This window comes from Pimephales promelas, chromosome 8 (genome assembly GCF_988280905.1).
Source record: "Pimephales promelas chromosome 8, fPimPro1.hap1.1, whole genome shotgun sequence".
In the NCBI taxonomy this organism is placed as follows: domain Eukaryota; kingdom Metazoa; phylum Chordata; class Actinopteri; order Cypriniformes; family Leuciscidae; genus Pimephales; species Pimephales promelas.
Genome location: NC_142776.1, coordinates 39546311 through 39564975, shown reverse-complemented (window position 1 = coordinate 39564975; position 18665 = coordinate 39546311). Strand labels below are relative to the sequence as shown.

The window sequence follows — 18665 nt, the reverse complement described above, 5'->3', positions numbered from 1 at the left end:
ACCACGCCCTCTCGGGCTCAACAGCCAATCGGCGAGGAGAACGCCAGCGCGTCACTGGCCTTGTCCCAAAATGTTTTGGTTCTTCAATCCTTTCGGTAATTTTTCATTTCAGTATAGATCGTATGAATGCGCCACTCGAAGCCTCAAGCGTTGCAGGGGATGTTTGGAAAAATTAGAGGATTGACTAAAACATTGGATAGCGAACGGCGAATTTGCGTTGTTATGAAATGCAAATAGAGAGGTGTGGTTTTCATGAAATGGGGAAATTGGAGTGACAGTTGTACAGTTAAGAGTTAAAGCTTAGGCCGCTGTGGCTCAATACTGTTCTTATTTCCTCTAATGTTCACAGAAAATATGGGCGAAAATCTCATAGAAAACAGTTACAGAAGATGAACTGCGTCCGTTACAAACCAACGGTTCCCATCCTGTCGTTTATTTAGTGTTGCTAATTTACTATGAAATGCACTAAAAACAAAAGAATTAAATTAAATTTAGTAGCACAAAATCATCAGTAGCTTGTATTCAGAATAAAACATTTCAGGAAATGCGTGTCTTATGAATATGAAAACGCAGTAATAACCGGACATTGGCTACTGTATAATATTTGAAACATTGACGTGGCTGTAGGCGGCGCGCACGCACAGCTGTCAACATCACCTGACGCCATGACGTCACACCTCACTCAAAATGGCGGAACATCAACAACAACAAACAGAAGGTGAGTGAGTGAGTGAGTCTGCTGTCAATAAATGATGATCGAGTGTTTAGTGGCCGTCGTTACTCAGTAAGCTCAACAGAACCATGAAGACGGCGTGTCTCGTATCGAGCACATTATATACCAAAAAAAACCCAAAACTGTAAATATTAGCTCGTTTAATCTATTCTTTCTGTTGGGTTAATCTCATTTAAAAAGTATAAATGTGTTCATGTGTGGTGAGAATTTATATAAACTAACAAAATCTTACTTAAATCAAGACACATGTACTGGAGATGCTAAATCACTTCAGATATAATGTATTGTTTTATGAAAATTTTATCAAAATTAAGTGAGTTTGTGCTTAAAACATGAACAAATATCTCGCAATGGAGTTATAATTAAAATAATGTTTTCCCTTCGAATCAAGTTTTTTTCTGACTCCATTAGCAGATTCTTGAGTACAAACTCACTTAATTTTTTTTTTTTAACAGTAAACAAGATTTAATATCTTAAACGTCAATTCGCTTCTCCAGTAAATGTGTCTTGATTTAAGAATAGTTTAGATATTTGTGCTGGAAAACAAGACAGAAACACTGATGAAGGGCATTTTATTATTATTATTATTTTTTTATTATTTAAGTCAGACATGCAAACAAACCAACATAGTGCAGTAGTGAGCAATCATGTAAATCCATAATTCCAGCAGTGGCAAGAGTGATTTAAGTGTTTGATCTAAGTGTGTATGTGAGCGGGTGTGAGTGTGGGTATGTGTATGTGTGTGTATGCGTAAACAAAGTAACTATTTATTATTTTTTACCATTGTCATTACCATCACCATCCCAATCCCACCATACTGCCCATATTGTGTTGGTAGATTTTTATTTCCATCCTCCTATGTAACAATTGCCATTGTCAATCCTGTACAAAATAAAATATGATATAATAAGATAATATAATATAAGATAACCTTCCCCCACATCTCATCAGTCCCTATCTTTTCCTATTTTTCCCTTTTTGTGTGTGTGTGTGTGTGTGTGTGTTATGTGCAATGTCTAAAGTGCATTAAAACTAAGAGGGAGTTCAGTGCGAGAGTGTCTCAAATTGGGCCAGAGATGCTGTCCCGTTGAAACCACTTCTCTCCTGTCTTGCCTTCTGACTCAGTGTTTTCTCAGAGACACGGAGAATACACAATCCTCATTATATGCGCTTCAAGTCAAGTATATTTATATAGCGCTTTTCACAATATAGATTGCATCAAAGCAGCAATTATTGCATTCACAGTATCAATCAAAACATAACAATCTTCGTTTCTTAGTGGAAAAACATCCACGTTTGGTATCGCTGATTAAGGGTATTACTGATTGTTTCATTAATTTGAATATCCCCTACTGAGCAAGCCAAAGGCAACAGTGGCAAGGAACCGAAAAACTCCCTCAAGTGTCCTAATGGAGAAAAAAAAAGATCTTGGCAGAACGCAGGCTTCATGCGACATCTAGTGGTTTATTTCGGTACTGCAGTCCAAACCCTGATTATTGCATTGGCTGTAGAATGACATATATTATTATAATGTTTGAATACTGTAGTTACTTATTGTAATGCTATTCATTTGTTTATTTCAGACCACTCACACATACAAGTAAAGATGAGAAGATTCTGAATCCTGTGATGTGTTTTGATTGACACCCTGGGGCGAGCACAATCACCTAATCAGCACATTAGCCAAAACTCTACACCAGTTCATACATCTCGTTCCCATTACACACTCCTCTTCATCACCAGTTCATACATCTCGTTCAGTGTTATGAGCTATACTGGGAGCAGCCACTGGGGGCGATCGAGACTCTGGGTTAATGAGCTATACTGGAACCAGCCACCGGGGGGCGATCAAGACTCAGGGTTTTTGAGCTATACTGGAACCAGCCACCAGGGGGCGATCAAGACTCAGGGTTTTTGAGCTATACTGGGACCAGCCACCAGGGGGCGATCAAGACTCAGGGTTTTTGAGCTATACTGGGACCAGCCACCAGGGGGCGATCAAGACTCAGGGTTTATGAGCTGTACTGGGAGCAACCACTGGGGGGTGATCAAGACTTAATTTCAACAGGTCTATCATATGATGGAATATCTGGTTTGTTCACATATTGCTTACCTAATTTTCCATTGGTCTTTTTCCAGACGTGTAACTAAGGTCAGAGGTCATCGGAGGCTCAACCAATCCTCAGCTGGAAGAATAAAAATAATATATATGTTCAATCATTTGAAGCTGAATGAGCAGTCCAGTCTTTGATAAATGTTGTCAGTAATTGTAATGCTTGCATTGGCCTGTATCTGTCTTTCTACTTCTATAATCTGTTTTAATTCCCTTTTCTCTTGCGGTCTCTCACCATCACGGTGTGTACAAGACCAGTTTTGGGCAAGCTACTCAAATTCAGCTGTATAAAACACTCGCTACTCCTCCAAAATGGTTCAGACATAAAAGCCAATTACACAAGTTAATTTGATTGAATACATGATCCATGCATTCATGCTATGCTACTAAATAGTTATTAAATTATTGTATGGTATTTATACTTCAAGGTGGTTCAGAGAACGGTAGGCTACATGTAAAAAACAAACAAACATGGAACTGATGATGCATGATATGTCCAAAAAGCATGTGAACGATGCTGTGCCGTTTAGTGTTTTGGCCATCACATAAAATAAGAGTTTCAATCCTTAGGCTGCGGCTCTCGTTCTGCCATTTCCAATATCCCTGTCTCTCACTGAAGTGTGTGTGTGTGTGTTTCCTTTTTTAGCTAATTCTCTCACCAGCACATCTACTGTAATGAACAGAACAGTCTCTGACTCTTTGTAATTTGTTTGCATATAATATACGTTTAGCTTAATTTAAAGTGCCGCATTATAACCATGTGTTTTTTCAACTTTAAATGACTTCCAACACTCTAGATTTAGCAAAAAATATTTTCTAAATTGACTGTAAAATTTAGTACAATAACTACATGACAAAATATTTATAGAGAAAAACTTAATACTGAGCATGTTATTGCATTATCATAAATTAATACAAATGCCAGTTAAACTGTAGTTTGTGTAGCAAAACCGTGGTTAATTACTGGTTAGCGTGGCTCATCTATAGTAACCACGGTTTTGTTTTATTTGTAGTAAAACCAGTTTTCCACATGGCTTGTGTATTCTGCTCTAGCTTCCTCTAAACTTGATAAAAACCCATGAGTCGGTTAGCGCAGTGGTTCAACCGTTTCTATTCACAAAACATTTAGTGTTCATTTTATTTAAACAAATTCAAAACGGCTTTATTAACCCTTCAGTGTTCATTCTCCAAACACACTTTACACAAATATTATGACTCCAGAAAGTCCGTCAACCCAAACCCTTCCTCCGCTGTAATAGTTAAACGCGAGTAACGGCCGACCCAGCGAGCCGAGCACTGGACAGTTATCATTTTAAAAGCCCTTTTGTAGAGATGAAAACAGGAGTGATGCACCAATTTTTCTTTTACAAGCTAATTGGCCAACTCCAGAACCGGCTGCTAATTTGGTTGCGTTTGTTGTGGTTCACGAGCTTTAGAAGAGGCCAGACGGCCTTACACATCTGTAACCGTTTGAAATCAGAGGCAAACACTGAATTTAATCAATCCAAACACAGATGCTACGCGTGCAGCACGAGCTGGAGTTTTACTTAAATTAATTTCAAGACCTGGAGCATTTCCATCAGAAGCGCAGACCCTCCAGGACCACAGGGGGCGCTCTGTGTTCAAGCATTCAGTCACGCCAGATGCAAAGACACACGAGAAGTTTCAGTATTTGCAATTTCCAACTTTAATTTGGTAAAATCATACGATAAACACACATTTTCATTTTTCGTGCAGTGCACAGCCTCTAAACTAGTACGTAAAGCAAATACTCTAACTCTAAGGGCTCCGCTGATGTTCCCTCACGCGATCACGTGACCGAGAGCCGCACTCAGGCTTTCAACGCTTCTGCAACGAAGGCTCTCGGCCAATCCCGTCAGAGAACACCAGCGCCCAGTATGCAAATGCAACAATAGAGAATAACCACATGTTTCTGTTACTTAAGATTGCCGTGTGCCAGACATTCACTGGGGGTAAAGACACAAATAAAAAAATCAAAATAAATACCGGAAAAACAAAAACAAACAGAAAAACAACTGGAGAATCTGAACACTTTGCACTGATACACATTTACAAAAATATTTCTGTAACTTTTTTCCAAACCTTGGCATGGTTGTTTAGCATTCAAATCGTGGCTGCCAATTCAGAGTTCGATTGATCGGATTGAAACGTTTCGTCAGCGAGACAATTACAGATGCGAATTTGGCGGAGTCCAAAACGACCGTAAACATTAAAAAGCTCACACTACCCCGAAAAATATAAACTTCACGCATACGGGTGACATTCAACATTCAAGTGCCAGTGTTTTTGTACTGTCTTTTGGTCAAGTTACTTGAAACTATCACTTTTAGGCTTATAAAAATAAATATTTCTCAAAAATGCTTAATAAATTACACAAACTAGCAGCAAAAGTAGAATCTAGTAATCTGTGCAAATAGCTAAATTCCCCACTGCTAATCCCCCTGGTCCCAAATCAATCCTGGTTAACTATTGGAGAACCCTTCCCCTTTTGTAAACAAGCTGCGTTTTCACTATCTTCACACACAATATTTGGAAGCTTAAGGACACGCACTCGAGACATTTATATAAAACCCTAGATGTGCAATAAAACGACTTTTGTAAAACTTGAAGGGCGTAACACAGAAGGGCCGAAGTAGCACCACTGCCGTCAAGTCGCACAATACTGTCGAAGCATCGGCTTCACGTCACCGTTTTCAAATCCATGTCGAAAGGCACAACACGCTTGAGTAAATCTATTGCACTTCAGTTAAACGCGTCCCACTGGCCCACAGCGGCGGCACACACCCGCGCCGCCCGGGGCTCATGGGAGTTTGAGAGAAACCTGTCTTTGGCCAGGGATGCCACGGAAACCAACCGACCAATGAGGGTCTGGTTTGACCCCTGTCGTGTACGCTGAACTCTGACCCCGGCGCGCGCTAGCCCGGGGGACGCGGAGCCGTGTAAAGCCGAGGATGTCTTTCGGAATTCGACGCAGCTTGAAAAAGAGAGAAAAAAAAAAATAATAATAATAAAACAAAAAAGTGAACGAACGTTACTTGTGAGGAACGTAAAAGCCTGCTGCAGAAATCGATTTGAAAATCTCCTTGACCAAAAAACAAGAACACTAGCATGCGGATTTCTTCAGAGACGAGCCGGCGTCCGGGGCCAGGCGCTCTGACGGCGCGGTCCTCGAGCAGCCATTGAACTCTTCGCTACGGAAGTCGCCACAAGCCTCCCATTATCAACTTCCAGAATGGGTTTTGAAGGAAGTGCAAGAGGTTAGTCCAATTGCTACATCCTAATTTTTTTAAAGAAAAAAAAAAAAAAAAAAGTTAAATACAGTAATCCAACACCACTAATCAGCTAGTGTGTGTTCGTGAACCAGCAACACCACTGAACGGCTAGTGCGTGTGTTCGTGAACTAGCTTAGCTGCCTCAATGGTAGAGTCACACGTCGGAGTGGCGGAGGCAGACACGGTTCATCACAATAATCAGATTTAAGATCATATACTGGAATGGCTTGTTTCTTTTCTCAGAAGACTACTGTCTCGTACAGATACCTCTACAGGATAGAGTGAGCAAGCATTCGATATTTTAACTCCCTCGTGACGCGGTTTCACCACACAAGAGGGGACGAGCCAATCGGGGGGCGGGGGAGGGGCGGGGCGCAAGGGTCAGGCCCATGTGACCCCATCAGAAATTTCAGTTCAAAACGCGGTTGCGACAGACCATCCCAGAGTTTGCCAAGGTTTGATTACATCCAAGCTTATTTTGTTATACCATCCAAAACAAAAAAGTCATTTGGGGGAGAAAACGAAGAAAGAAAGGAGAAAAGAAAGAGGGGAAACAACTGTCAGCCAGACATTAAAAAAAGAAAAACAAACCAAAACACAGCGAGTATAAATTTAAAGGCACAGTACATTAACAAACGAATGATTCTCATTTAGTAGAAAGAAATGAGATGTAGTGGAAAACTCGAGTCCGGGAACCGAAAGCAAACTCGGCGCCCCCTTCAGCACGGGTTCGGGACACTGCTTCCTGCTACGGCCAAGCCTTCGCTGTCCTGGCATCCCACAATCCCACGGGGCGAAAGCCTCTCCGGGTGGGGTCAGAGAATCACAGCTGGTAATGTACTGCAAAGTTCTTCAAAGCTACACAGGGTATATAGTCTGGCTATGGTACATCATGTGGTTTCCGTTCAGTGAGTTTGGCATGGTGATCCACTGTAATGGGGAGTGGGCGGGGCGGAGGAGGGGGCGGGGGAGGGGTCTCAGTTACCCCACCAGTCCACCTGAGAGTAGTTCCCTCCATAGCCGTCACTGCTGTAGAAGTTCCCGAAGCCACCTGAGGACACACACACACACACCATTAATTCATCTGTCGCTAGGACGCGCATCAAACACATTTAAGCTAGCTATGATAACACCACAACTTCATCCTCCAGAATTAGTCGATAACAGGCCAATCTCGAATCTGCCCTTTCGGTCAAAGATGCTAGAAAAAGCAATATCCTTACAACTGTTCCTCTCTTGAACTTTAAATCTGCAGGATTTAGGCCGTACCATAGTACTGAGACCGCTCTCAGAGTCACATGATCTGCTCTTATACAAAAACTGAAAAAAGTTCAAAGTACACAAGAACAGGTCTCGTTAAAAAAAATCTAGCTTTGAACGGTTTAGATCCACTCGAAGTGCAGACGCCTGTATACTGGAGTTAGGGAGGTCCTGATGAGCCTTACCGCCACCGCCGCCGAACCCGCGGTTGCCCCCGTGACCCCCGGTGCTGCGGCCCCCTCTGCTGCCGAAGCCGCCGCTGCTGGTGCTGTTACTGGTCTGACGGTAGTCCCGCGCTCCAAACCCACCGGAGAACCTGAGGAACACAGAACCAGTGCAATGAGTCACCATCACGACACTCCCGAGCGATGCCCGGCTCAGATTACACGACTCCGACACGAGTAGGGCATGAGTAGGGTGAGTGTGTATGCAGGCGAGTGAGCAGGGTGTAAGTCCATGTTTGAGTGATTGAGTATGCATGTGTATGTGAGTGTGCATGTGTGAGTATTAGGGCTGGGTAATAAATATCAATTTCTCGATATCAATCGATTCTCATTTTTACAAACCGATATCGATTCTTAAATCTCAAGAATCAATTAGTCATCCTGTTACATTTGAATGAATGGATCATTGTATCGCGGCTGCGCACATCCAACAAATCGCACTAATCTTTGTCCTGCTTTGTTACTATTGATATGAAACAAAGTCTCAATTTTCAAATTACGTCCATTTTCTTTAGAAATTCAAAAACATAAATAGCGTTTTGTCGCTGTGGCGTGAGATCGCTCTGGAGAAGCAGCAGCGCTGATCTCTCTTCCGGCTTAATAATATCAGTCACAGCGCCAAATAAACATGAATGAGCATCTGAAAGTGTGTTAAAGATAGAGTACAACTTATCCAAATCCGGATCATGTCACATTGATTCACTCAATCAGCGTTTCAACCGTGGAAAGACGTCAGTTAAACAGTTTGTAATCAATGTATCGTTATATTTACCTCAGAAAACCCACATAAACTCGTTAGTCCACACTCGTTAGTGTTCTTTTAATATTTAATGAATATTTGAATAAATCTGGCAAGTTTTTATGACTGCCACCATTTAAATGTTTATATTTCATACAATCTTATTATAAAAATAAATAAGTGTAATTTAAGTGTTTGTATAGCTACAAAACAGTTAATTATTAGCTTCATATTAGGTTAATGAAGCCTAGTAGGCTACAACTAGACTATATATATATAGACCATAGTTTACAGCATTTAAGAGATTTGATTCCCTTGAGAAAAATTGCCATTTATTGTAACTGATATCCAAAATAATCGATATTGAATCGAAATCGAATTGCAAGCTTGTGAATCGAAATTTGTTTTCAATACCCAGCCCTAGTGAGTATGTGTGCGAGTGAGCGTAAGGACAGGTGTGTGTAGTGTAGTGTGTGTGCTGACCTCTTGGAGCGCCCGCGGGTGCTGCTCTTGTGCTGGTGTTCGTAGGCCAGGCTCTCCAGCCACGACGGCACCTCCTGCTTCGCCTCCACCAGGATGTCCAGCAGGTCCTTCGTGATGTTGCCGTTCTTATCGTTGAAGAACGATGTAGCGAGACCTGTGGCGAGCAAACCGAACACGAGTCAGGGTGGAGCGCACCGCAGATGAAGCCGACACCGCCAGACTAACGCTCGGATCTGGCAATGTTTATAAGAGACTCTTCTGCTCAAAGCTGCATTTGATTAAGCAATATTGTGAATTACAGTGTAAATCATCTGTTCTCTATGTGAATATACAGTAAAGTGTAATTTATTCCTGTGATTTTCAGCATCATTACTCCAGTCTTCAGTGTCACATGACCCTTCACAAATCACTCTAATACGAGGATCAACAAACATGATTGTGATTATTTTTGTAACTGTAATCTAATAAACGCAGCCTTGGAGAGCAGAAGAGCCTTCGTTTAAAAACATTAAAAATCGAACAGATCCAGAACTTCTGACTGGTAGTGTACATGCAGGTGTATCGGCGATGATGTCATAATTACCCAGGTTGCCCACACGGCCGGTACGCCCGATGCGATGGACGTACTCCTCGATGTCGCTCGGCAGGTCAAAGTTGATGACGTGCTTCACGTTGGAGATGTCGAGACCGCGGGCCGCCACCTGTGGACGAGAGAGTGAGACTGGCAGGTCAGAGGTCATCGATGCACATCTTACACCAGTGGAGTGACTCTGGGGTCGTCAGTCACTGATGATCTTTACAGTGAATCCAAACTAACTTTATCTGGACCGTAACTTTACTCTAGTCTAAACACTGTAATGTCACGTACGGCGGTGGCCACGAGGATGGGGCATCTCCCGGACCGGAACTGGTGCAGCGCCTCCTCACGGTCGCGCTGGGACCGGTCCCCGTGGATGCTGGTGCACGCGTAACCCTCGCGGTACAGGAAGTCCTCCAGAGCGTCCGCTCCCTTTTTGGTCTCAACAAACACCAAAGTCAGAGATTCTTTACCTAGCGGACGAGATGAAGACGGTGAGCACCTGAGCAAGCCCTGCAGCAGGAGCAGAAGCTAATGAATGGCAAACAGGAAGTGACAAGCATTTGGATCTCACAGAAGTGGAAACTTAAGACTAGTGCAGTTGAAGCCAATGCTGAACCTCACTGTGCCGTCCTGCTAAACGCAGATAACAGTCATGTGACGCGACAGGGTGTGTTTCGCGGTCAGCGCTGGGACTCGCGGCTGTAGTGCGCTGCAATCAACCAGCGAATCACGACCGCTTCCCCAAACTATGGTCGTTCAGCCACACCGGATAACGAGGTCACAGGTGTTGCGTAATGTAATGAATCTGTATGAGATCAAGTTAACGCCGGATGTTTTGCTACAAATTAGACACGGAATATTCCTCATTTTTATTTTGCTTTATTTCCAGATTCAATCATGACTCGTTCTTGTGCACTAGAGCTCGTTCACACACACACACACACTTCAATAACAACGCTTTCAATCTCGACAAACTAAAGACCTAAGTGACATTGTGTTGTAAATTAAAGACACAGATCGCACTGAATGTCAGCTTTCTTATTCTGCTCATGATCAACTTTGAGTCACATGTCATGCAAACGAGAAACTGTGTCTAAACGCAGCTCGAGATCTGACACCTCTATGCTATCGCTCACACACACACACACACACACACCTCTGCGATGTCGTTAGCGAATGCTCGCTGTAAGACTTCGGGAAATGCCGACTCGTTGAACTGATAACGACGGAGCTTGTGACGATAGTAGGCTAACGATGCTTTGGGAAACACACCCCAGTTCAGCACAGCACTGCACACACACACTTCATGCACAGATCCAGCTGAAGGAACCGGCCACTGGAAAGGAGCATGGGGGGGGGGGGGGTCAAATAAAAATAAAGACTCTAACACCATACGAGAACTACATCTCATTTGACATGGCAGAAGGGGTTGGAAAACAAACAATGTTCAAGCAAAATAAAGAGGTGAGATGAGACTTGCATTTGTTCCACTTCCTGTGGAGAGATAAACGTCTCTACTCACCGGGTTTTTCTACGTTCTCCCCCGTATTGTCCTGAACCTCACTCGGAATAACTAAATAGAATCAGACCTTATGATGAGCTTCAACAAATATCACTTTCATTCTAGATATGGTATACATGGGTTCAGATGAAGCTCTACCGCACTACGGGAGGACCGTACAGACGAGCAGCCTAAACATCTGAACACTCTTCATATTCTGCAGTATTACCCATCCTGCACTGACCCCGCTGGACGGTGACATCACTGCTGTCTGCAGATCTGAGCTCGTTTTATAACTGATGTCCTTTACACTGGTATTGAAGCAAACATGCCCTGATCTGACTTAATTACGGTTCACTGTTGTTTTTTAAGAGCTGAACTCTGTTTGCATCATTGAATTGTTATTTTCCCGTTTCATCACCCTAAAAAAAAATCTGCATTTATAAAGTGCTAAATGAGTACAGGTGACTGATCTCACTGAACCTAAACTTCACAATACTGGTGTTCAGAGGGCCACTTCACATTACACCCCCACAGAGGTCAGCAGGGGTTACTGTAGATCTCCTCTATGACCCCGTGGGGAACAGAGCCATCATGGCCGTCCGAGCGGCCCACGCGCCCGAGCTCGGCGATCAGCGGCGCACACGTACCTGTGGCGTTCAGCAAGTCGAGGAGGAAGGACCTCTTGTCGTTCTCCTCCACCCACACCACCTTCTGTGTGATGTTCTCCGAGGTGGACCCGACCCGGCCCACCGCCAGGAAGATGTACTCCTCCAGGAAGTCACGAGCCAAGATCTGAGGAACATAAAACATCATAACTGAGCGTCCGAGAAACCCGAGTCTCAACGTCCACACCGTCCATCCTACACTCAAGAGCTTCTACCTCTTCCTTCACAAACCACACATGTTTCAGGGCGTAGTACACGTAGGCGAATTGAGACGCAGCACATGCGTGTATAACCGGACATCCTGAGCCTCACCTGGATCTCCTTGGGGAAGGTGGCGCTGAACATCATGGTCTGTCGGAGGCCTTTGGGAGGCATGGTGTCCTGCTCCACGATACGCCGGATCTGTGGCTCGAAGCCCATGTCCAGCATGCGGTCCGCTTCGTCCAGAACTAGGTAACTAGTGACAGAAACAGCTCAGGGTCAAGCCACAGACAGAAGGGGGACACGTGACCCGGACCACAGACCCGGTCTCAGGTCACACTAATGTGCCATTGAGAGTTTAAATTTTCTACCGTAAATATATAAAACATTAATTTGAGTGAATGCAGCAAATCAGGAACATTAATGACGGACTTTAAAGGGGATTTTCTCAGTGTTTATATTTTACTGCAGCCTCAGATTCCAGATGTTCAAATAGCTGCATCTCAGACATCCTAACCTACTAAACCATACATCACTGGAGAGCTTATTTATTCAGCTTTCAGATGATGTACACATCTTAATTTTAAAGAAATGGCCCCATGTGCAGAAGCTTGACGTACTTGCAGTAGTCCATGCCGATCTTGCCCCGCTCCATCATGTCCACGAGCCGGCCCGGCGTGGCCACGAGCAGATGGCAGCCGCGCTCCAGGTCCCGGATCTGCTGGCCGATGTCAGCGCCGCCGTACACCACACAGGGCCGCACATGAGAGCGGTACGCGAACTACAAGAGACGCCAGGGTTAGACCGCGCACAGGGTCAGGGAGTCATCTTAACCAATCCAATTCTCAATCCCAATAAGGTACACACACAAATAGCATTCACATTTAGTCATATCGCAAACCAATTGTAGATTAATATGAACAAATCAGCTAAAGAACACGTTAGCCTGTGGTTTAAAAACACTAGAGAAACAACTAGCCCAACTAATGTAAATATCAAGCATTATTAAAGTAAACACTCAGTAATTAAATAAATTAGCAATTACAATAAACAACTGAAGAAATATAAGATTGGAATAAACGGTTTTAAGATTCAAGTGTTTGGGGCAGAAACTAAACGAACGTAAAATAACACAGTACTTTATTACAACTATAGTTACAGAAGTCTTCCAGTGAAGAGCGAGTGGATCAGTCTTCTGCTGTGTGATTAGTGTTATTATAGACGGAGGAATATCAGCGCTTTAACCAACCATGAAGGAATCGATCAGATGAACCGATATTAATTTTATAACAAGTATCCGATTCCCGACCCCATCTAGCAGCAGCACCACACACTACAGACAGACGAGGAGAAACGGCTCTGGCGGTCGTTTACCTTCCGGGCCTCGTCGTAGATCTGGAGCGCCAGCTCTCGTGTCGGGGCCAACACCAGGGAGATGGGATACTGCTTACGGCGGCCATACTTCCCATTTTCCTGAGGACAACACACCCAGTTAAGACCTGTTCAGACACAAGACATTTCCTGAGCCGTTCCCGGACAGGCGAGTCGGTACCTGTGCGCTGTTCTTGGCCGCCTGCAGCGCTTCTCCTGGGCCCTCGGTGTAGATCTGGCTCAGAACCGGCAACAGGAACGCCGCGGTCTTACCAGAGCCTACAGGCACACACACAAGTGTCAATCGAGTGCGGTGTACCACACACACACACACACACACACACAGGAGCTGACGTCTGACCTGTCTGTGCGCACGCCATCAGATCTCTCTTGGACTTGATGATGGGAATGGCGTACTTCTGGACCGGAGTGGGTCGCGTGTAGCGGCTCAGGGCGATGTTACCCATAATGATCTCGCCCATCTCCAAATCTTGGAACTATCACAAAAAAGATGTTATTAAAACCATTAGGGATGCACAGATATAAACATTATGGAAGATGTCGATAAATCTATATTTGAAAGCTGATAACCGATATAAAGTTAATATCTGTTCAGCTGACGGAGAGGAGACGTTGGGCCACTCACGCTCTCGATGTGCTGTGGGCAGTTCTGGCCCGTGGCTTCGACAGGAATGTCATCATATTTCTCAAAGTTGATCCCGGTGTTGCTGGCAGCGAACAGCTCACTGCGAGAAACAGGAAACAAGCGTCAGGCAAGGCACCACTTCGGGGTTAAACCCAATGCAACGTCCAGTTCATATCAATGGATGTACAAGATCAGCACATGAACACCATAACTACCTCATTCCGTCGCTCTTGGATGAATTATTAAACATTCTATTAGCCATTAGAAAACAAAGAGGGAAAATGAAACTGCTTAATGGAGGAAAAAACTGTGTGACACAGGAAACAGGATTTGTGTTTGAGGGTCAGGAAGTGGAAGACGCGACATCACTCACTGTTCCTGACGCTCGTTAGGCGGCAGCGGCTTGGACCAGTCCTCTTCATCCCGGGAGTCTTCACCCCAGCGGCTGTTCCCGCCCCCGAAGCCGCCGCGCTCGTACCTGCCGGACACACACACACACACACACTTCAGGTCTGAACACACACTTTGTTTGAAAACGCATCTCCCTGATTTCACACCGAGACGCCGCTTCTATTAATGTAAACGCCCTCCAAAGTGGGAGAGCAGAGGTCTTTAAAAACGTTTAGTCATGTGACGCATCTATTGTACCAACAGATATTCATGTTTATAACGGCATTGTGCTGATCACCTTCACACCGTTGCTGAAATATCAGTATATTCTAGTGAATTATCAGTCACATTTCAGACCAAACGTATACTGGCGAGGGAGCGGCCGCAGGTGAACGCGGAGATATTCTGCTAAATAAACCGACCCTGCCAGAAGAATCGTACGAAAACCGTTTATTATAGCGTCTGCATCACCGCAGCGCTTCTGTGAGGACTTACACGCGCAGCCGAGGGGAATCTAGAGCTTTCTCATCCGCACCGAAACGTCCTGGTGTGGCTAGAGAACGTTTTTAAACAAAAACACCCTTTCAAGTGTATCCGGATTAGCCTTAGCTAAAGCTAGGAGCGACAGACGTCTGTAACACGCTGAAGTGGAATGGAGAGGTCTTACCGGCCCCTGGAGGAAGAGCCGCGGTCGTTGAAGAAAGAGGACTTGCCCCGGTCGGAGCGCCCACCGAAGCTGTTGTAAGCCGCGTCTTTAGGGGCGTTCCACCCACCGCCATCTGTCAGAACCACACACACACACACACACACATCAGAACACTGCAGGCTACACAAGTCATCAACTCATTCATTTATAAAGCGCTTTCCAACAGTTTCAAAGCAGCTTCACAGAGAAGACAGGAAAACGCAACAGTCCAGTTTAAAGGGGTCATGTGACCCTTACGGAGAGACCTGCAACTTTGAGACTGAACCTGGGCGCTTCTGAATGTTAGTGGACACATGTGTGTAGTTGTGGAGTTACACTGGTCATCTCATGTTTAACGCTAACACCAGTGTCCACGGTTTCAGGCTTCGGGGGATCTTCTGCTCCGCGTTAGGCGGCGCTCGCGAACCGCAGGGAACCGTGCAGATTACGGGCCAGTAACGTTATGATTAGATAGTCTTCATACGTCAGAAGGAGTGACATCTGATCAGATTATTACGACATGCTCTCAGAGAGCGGCTCACCAGAACACGGCTCACGGGAGTCAGGTCTAGTGTTGGCAGAAGCGCCGGATTACAGCGCCGCCACAGGGAAGGACCAGTTCATGATGTCCTCATAAAGTGAGTTAGTGAGTCATTTTTGATGTAAAAAAAGTTATAAACTTAGTTAATTTCTACATAGAGCCGCTCTGGAGAAAAGCAGTTCAGTTCTCATATAATGCAGGAGATTTATGATGAATATTAAATTTAGCACGACAGAGGAACCGGACCTCCATCAGGGACAGAACGGAGGAAACCAGTCAGTCTCAGTTCTGCTCTGGCCGACGAACAGCAGTGTGTGATCATGATTGAGGTCAGAGGTCATAAGACATGCCTGCGCTCTGCAGAGTCTGGATGGGGTTGAAGGATCCGCCGGGTTTGCCCCTGAACCCTCCTCTTCCCCCGCGGTCGGTGCGCATCGGCCCGCGCCCGAACCCGTTCCCGCCGTTCATACGGGGCCCGTCGTGGAAGCCGTTCACGAAGCCGTTGCTGCGGCCGTTGTCCCATCCTCCGGGGGAATCTGAGAGAGAGGAGAGCACGGTTATTGCACACCGGACACACGTCTTCAGCCGGAGCGAGAGAGGAGCATTCTGGGACGCAGAGGCGCACGCAAGCAGTTAGTACAGCAGGAGCCGCGCGCTCCCACACGCTGCGCTCAAACTGTGCAAATGCAGAAATTAAAGCAAAGCGAATCTGACCGAGTCTGAGTGATCTCTGAGATAACCTGTGAGCTACGACTGCGTGTGCTGAGAACTACGGGTTCAATCATGCATATCTGAGCACTTCCCCTCAGTGTCTCTCTAGCCAAGGCAGAACACACACTTACAGCTCGCGGTCGCCACTGGGAATCCGCTCTGTCTACCAGAGGAACTCACTCCTGCTAAAAGAAGAAACGTGCGGTCAGGAGGACATGGGCCAGGGGGACTAAAGGCCAAAGGTCAAGGAGTGGAGAGCCACGGCCAGTGCGTTTCAGAAGCAGGTCTGTGCTTTACATGCCAGCACAGCGGTCACTCGTGATTGGACAGCGTGTGTGAGGTGAAGCGGGGGCGCCCGTGGGGAACCACAGTTGTGTTTTAGGATGAAGACGAGGGCACTGTGGACACACACACGGATAACCCTACACACACGCTGAGCCACACGTGGGAAAAACACACATTATGGATTTAGATGTTAAAGTTTTTCACAGTATTGGAGTTGTGCGAGGGCTAAAGATGGTTCACACACAGAATAACTACAGCAGTCACTATGAGTGGATCAAAACAGTGCATCAAAGTAGAACGGGCACTGCTCCAAACTCATGTTCAACTTTGATGAGCGCTTTTGATCCACAGACGCTGACGCCCGTCCGCACGACGACATGTTTATTAGAAGCTTGTTAAAGGATTCTGATTGGCAGTCAATGTTTATATCGTTTATCAACTGGGAAAAATTTGTTCTGGAAGGGATTCCAACACTATAGTCTCTGTGCCGGCACTGCTAATCTTTTACATTTAAGATTAAAACAATATTTCTCATTATAGATGTGAACTAGATGTTAATGGGCACTTCAACATCAGCAGCGCAGAGGAGGTGTACGTACCATTTTTGGGACCTTCTTTGTTCCTTAGATGAGGTGGAATGTAACGCCCTGGTGAAGGACAGGCTTTGTTAGCATGGCAAACACACACATTACTTCATATAGAGTTAAATCACTTCCTGAGCTTGAACTGCATGATTAAACAAGATGTCAGAGCTGATATGAAACTGGTCTGAGATGCAGATACTCACTTCCAGGGATTCCTTCAGCGTTGTTCAAGTCTAGCACAGCGAGCTGAAAGAGAAACGAGATAAAACCATAAACACCAGAACCGGGTCACCGAGAAAAGCGAATCACGTCAATTCCGGCAGAGGGCGCGCGAGAGCTCGGGCTCATTCAGTACAAAAGATCACGGAGGACAAACAAATGTATAATTTAACGTCCACCAAAAACACTAATTTATTCGAACCCTTCCTGTAGAGCAAGTTGTAAATTGGTTTAGACAACTGATGTCAAGCACAAAGCCGATTAACAGAAATAAATATCGCCACATCCAAATTAAAAAACCGAATCCTGAGCCGAAAGACAGAATAAAAGCCGAGTGTCGCTGAGGTAAATTACGCCACAAACATTCACAACACACCTTTAACACGCATCAGGCCTTAATTCAACACGAACTAAACATTATTATTAATGACTGGTCAAATTATATTAATAAGCTTAGAAGATTCTGAGTGTTTCAGTCGAGATATTCATGTCGGTTTTAGTACAGAATAAAGTAGTCTATTACTACATGGAATGACAGCGAATATAAAGCTTGATAGCAAATGCAGTGAAACTGGGAACTGGTCAGACAAAGGCCCAGAAGAAGCTAAACAACAGGCCCGAGCGTCCCAAATCCGCCCGATTAAAGTTTCTCCTCGCGGGATTTAATGTGTCCGAACGACATCACAATCTACACACACATCCATACATGAAACACGCAATCCTCCCGAAACCCTCCAACGAAGCATCACATAAAAACTGCGATGAAACGCAGCGGCGCGTGACGAATAAACGCTCCGCGTTCCGACGCGCCGCATCTCCGCCATCATCCGCGCATCGACAGCAGCGCCTCCATCTTAAACACGCAGCGCGGCTTCAGCGTCACCTCAACCCGCCCGAAACTACCCGAATCCCCGCCATGGACCCCGGCTCACCTGCTGGTCTAGACCGTGTACATTCTCGACGGCCACATGACTCATAACTAACGAGTGGTGAAGGTTGATCTCGCGCAAAAACAGGGTTCTTTGTTTGCCGGTATGTTGCTCGTGCTCGCGCTGCTCGTGTCCGGTGATTCCTCTCTCGACGCCGGTCTGTCAGACTTATAACTTTGAGGGGAAAAAATGAAAGAAAAACGGTTTATTCCACAAAACGTAAACGTTGCTTTAAAATGAAACGTGTCGGTTTGAGTTTTCGTCCGTGTGTGTGAAAGTGTTGCGCGTCGAACTCGAGCTGCGCGTCTCTATCGGTCTGAGGGTGAAATAAGAGCGCAGCGGAAACCGCGTCATTTTATTGGACGACGCGAGATGGCAGATCTCACCGCGTGACCCGTTCTCGCGAGACTTCGTGGAGCGACGCCACATTGATCTGTTTACAGTAGTGAATGAATGCGGCCTAGTGGCGATTATAAAGTTTATCTCCATAATCTGTCAGCCATTTAACG

At 45.2% G+C, this 18665-nt stretch overlaps 1 protein-coding gene and 1 long non-coding RNA gene across 8 annotated transcripts; one reads left to right on the top strand and one right to left on the bottom strand.

Annotated features, from left to right (window-relative positions):
- Positions 1-81: 81 nt before the first annotated feature.
- Positions 82-5088, top strand: LOC120465225 (uncharacterized). Of its 2 annotated transcripts, XR_005618810.2 has the most exons (3): positions 167-718; positions 2317-2777; positions 2873-5088. It is a non-coding gene; the product is annotated as an uncharacterized LOC120465225 (long non-coding RNA). The 2 variants fall into 2 exon arrangements; XR_016169584.1 differs by having other exon boundaries at positions 82-718; positions 2317-5088.
- Positions 5089-6162: 1074 nt separating this feature from the next.
- On the bottom strand, positions 6163-18498 carry ddx3xb (DEAD-box helicase 3 X-linked b). Of its 6 annotated transcripts, none has more exons than XM_089134589.1 (20): positions 18160-18498; positions 17212-17254; positions 17024-17071; positions 16271-16324; positions 15779-15964; positions 14870-14981; positions 14186-14290; positions 13813-13912; positions 13528-13663; positions 13348-13445; positions 13170-13268; positions 12416-12576; positions 11907-12051; positions 11577-11721; positions 10948-10998; positions 9714-9895; positions 9429-9546; positions 8846-8999; positions 7585-7715; positions 6163-7190 (listed from the first exon to the last, which is right to left on the bottom strand). In XM_089134589.1, exons 1-20 carry the CDS (start codon positions 18202-18204, stop codon positions 7117-7119), a joined length of 2187 nt encoding a protein of 728 aa, XP_088990715.1. In that variant the 5' UTR covers positions 18205-18498; the 3' UTR covers positions 6163-7116. The 6 variants fall into 6 exon arrangements, with proteins under 6 accessions (XP_088990715.1, XP_088990716.1, XP_088990717.1 ...); XM_089134590.1 differs by having other exon boundaries at positions 16271-16321; XM_089134591.1 differs by lacking the exon at positions 10948-10998.
- Positions 18499-18665: the final 167 nt, after the last annotated feature.

Coding starts and splice junctions, on each gene's coding strand:
- ddx3xb (XM_089134589.1), bottom strand. CDS start 18,204: ATGAGTCATGTGGCCGTCGAGAATGTACACGGTCTAGACCAGCAG. Junction 16,325..17,023: donor CAAAGAAGGTCCCAAAAATG/GTACGTACACCT, acceptor TTCTTCTTTTAG/CAGGAGTGAGTTCCTCTGGT. Junction 13,446..13,527: donor GATGGCGTGCGCACAGACAG/GTCAGACGTCAG, acceptor GTGTGCCTGTAG/GCTCTGGTAAGACCGCGGCG.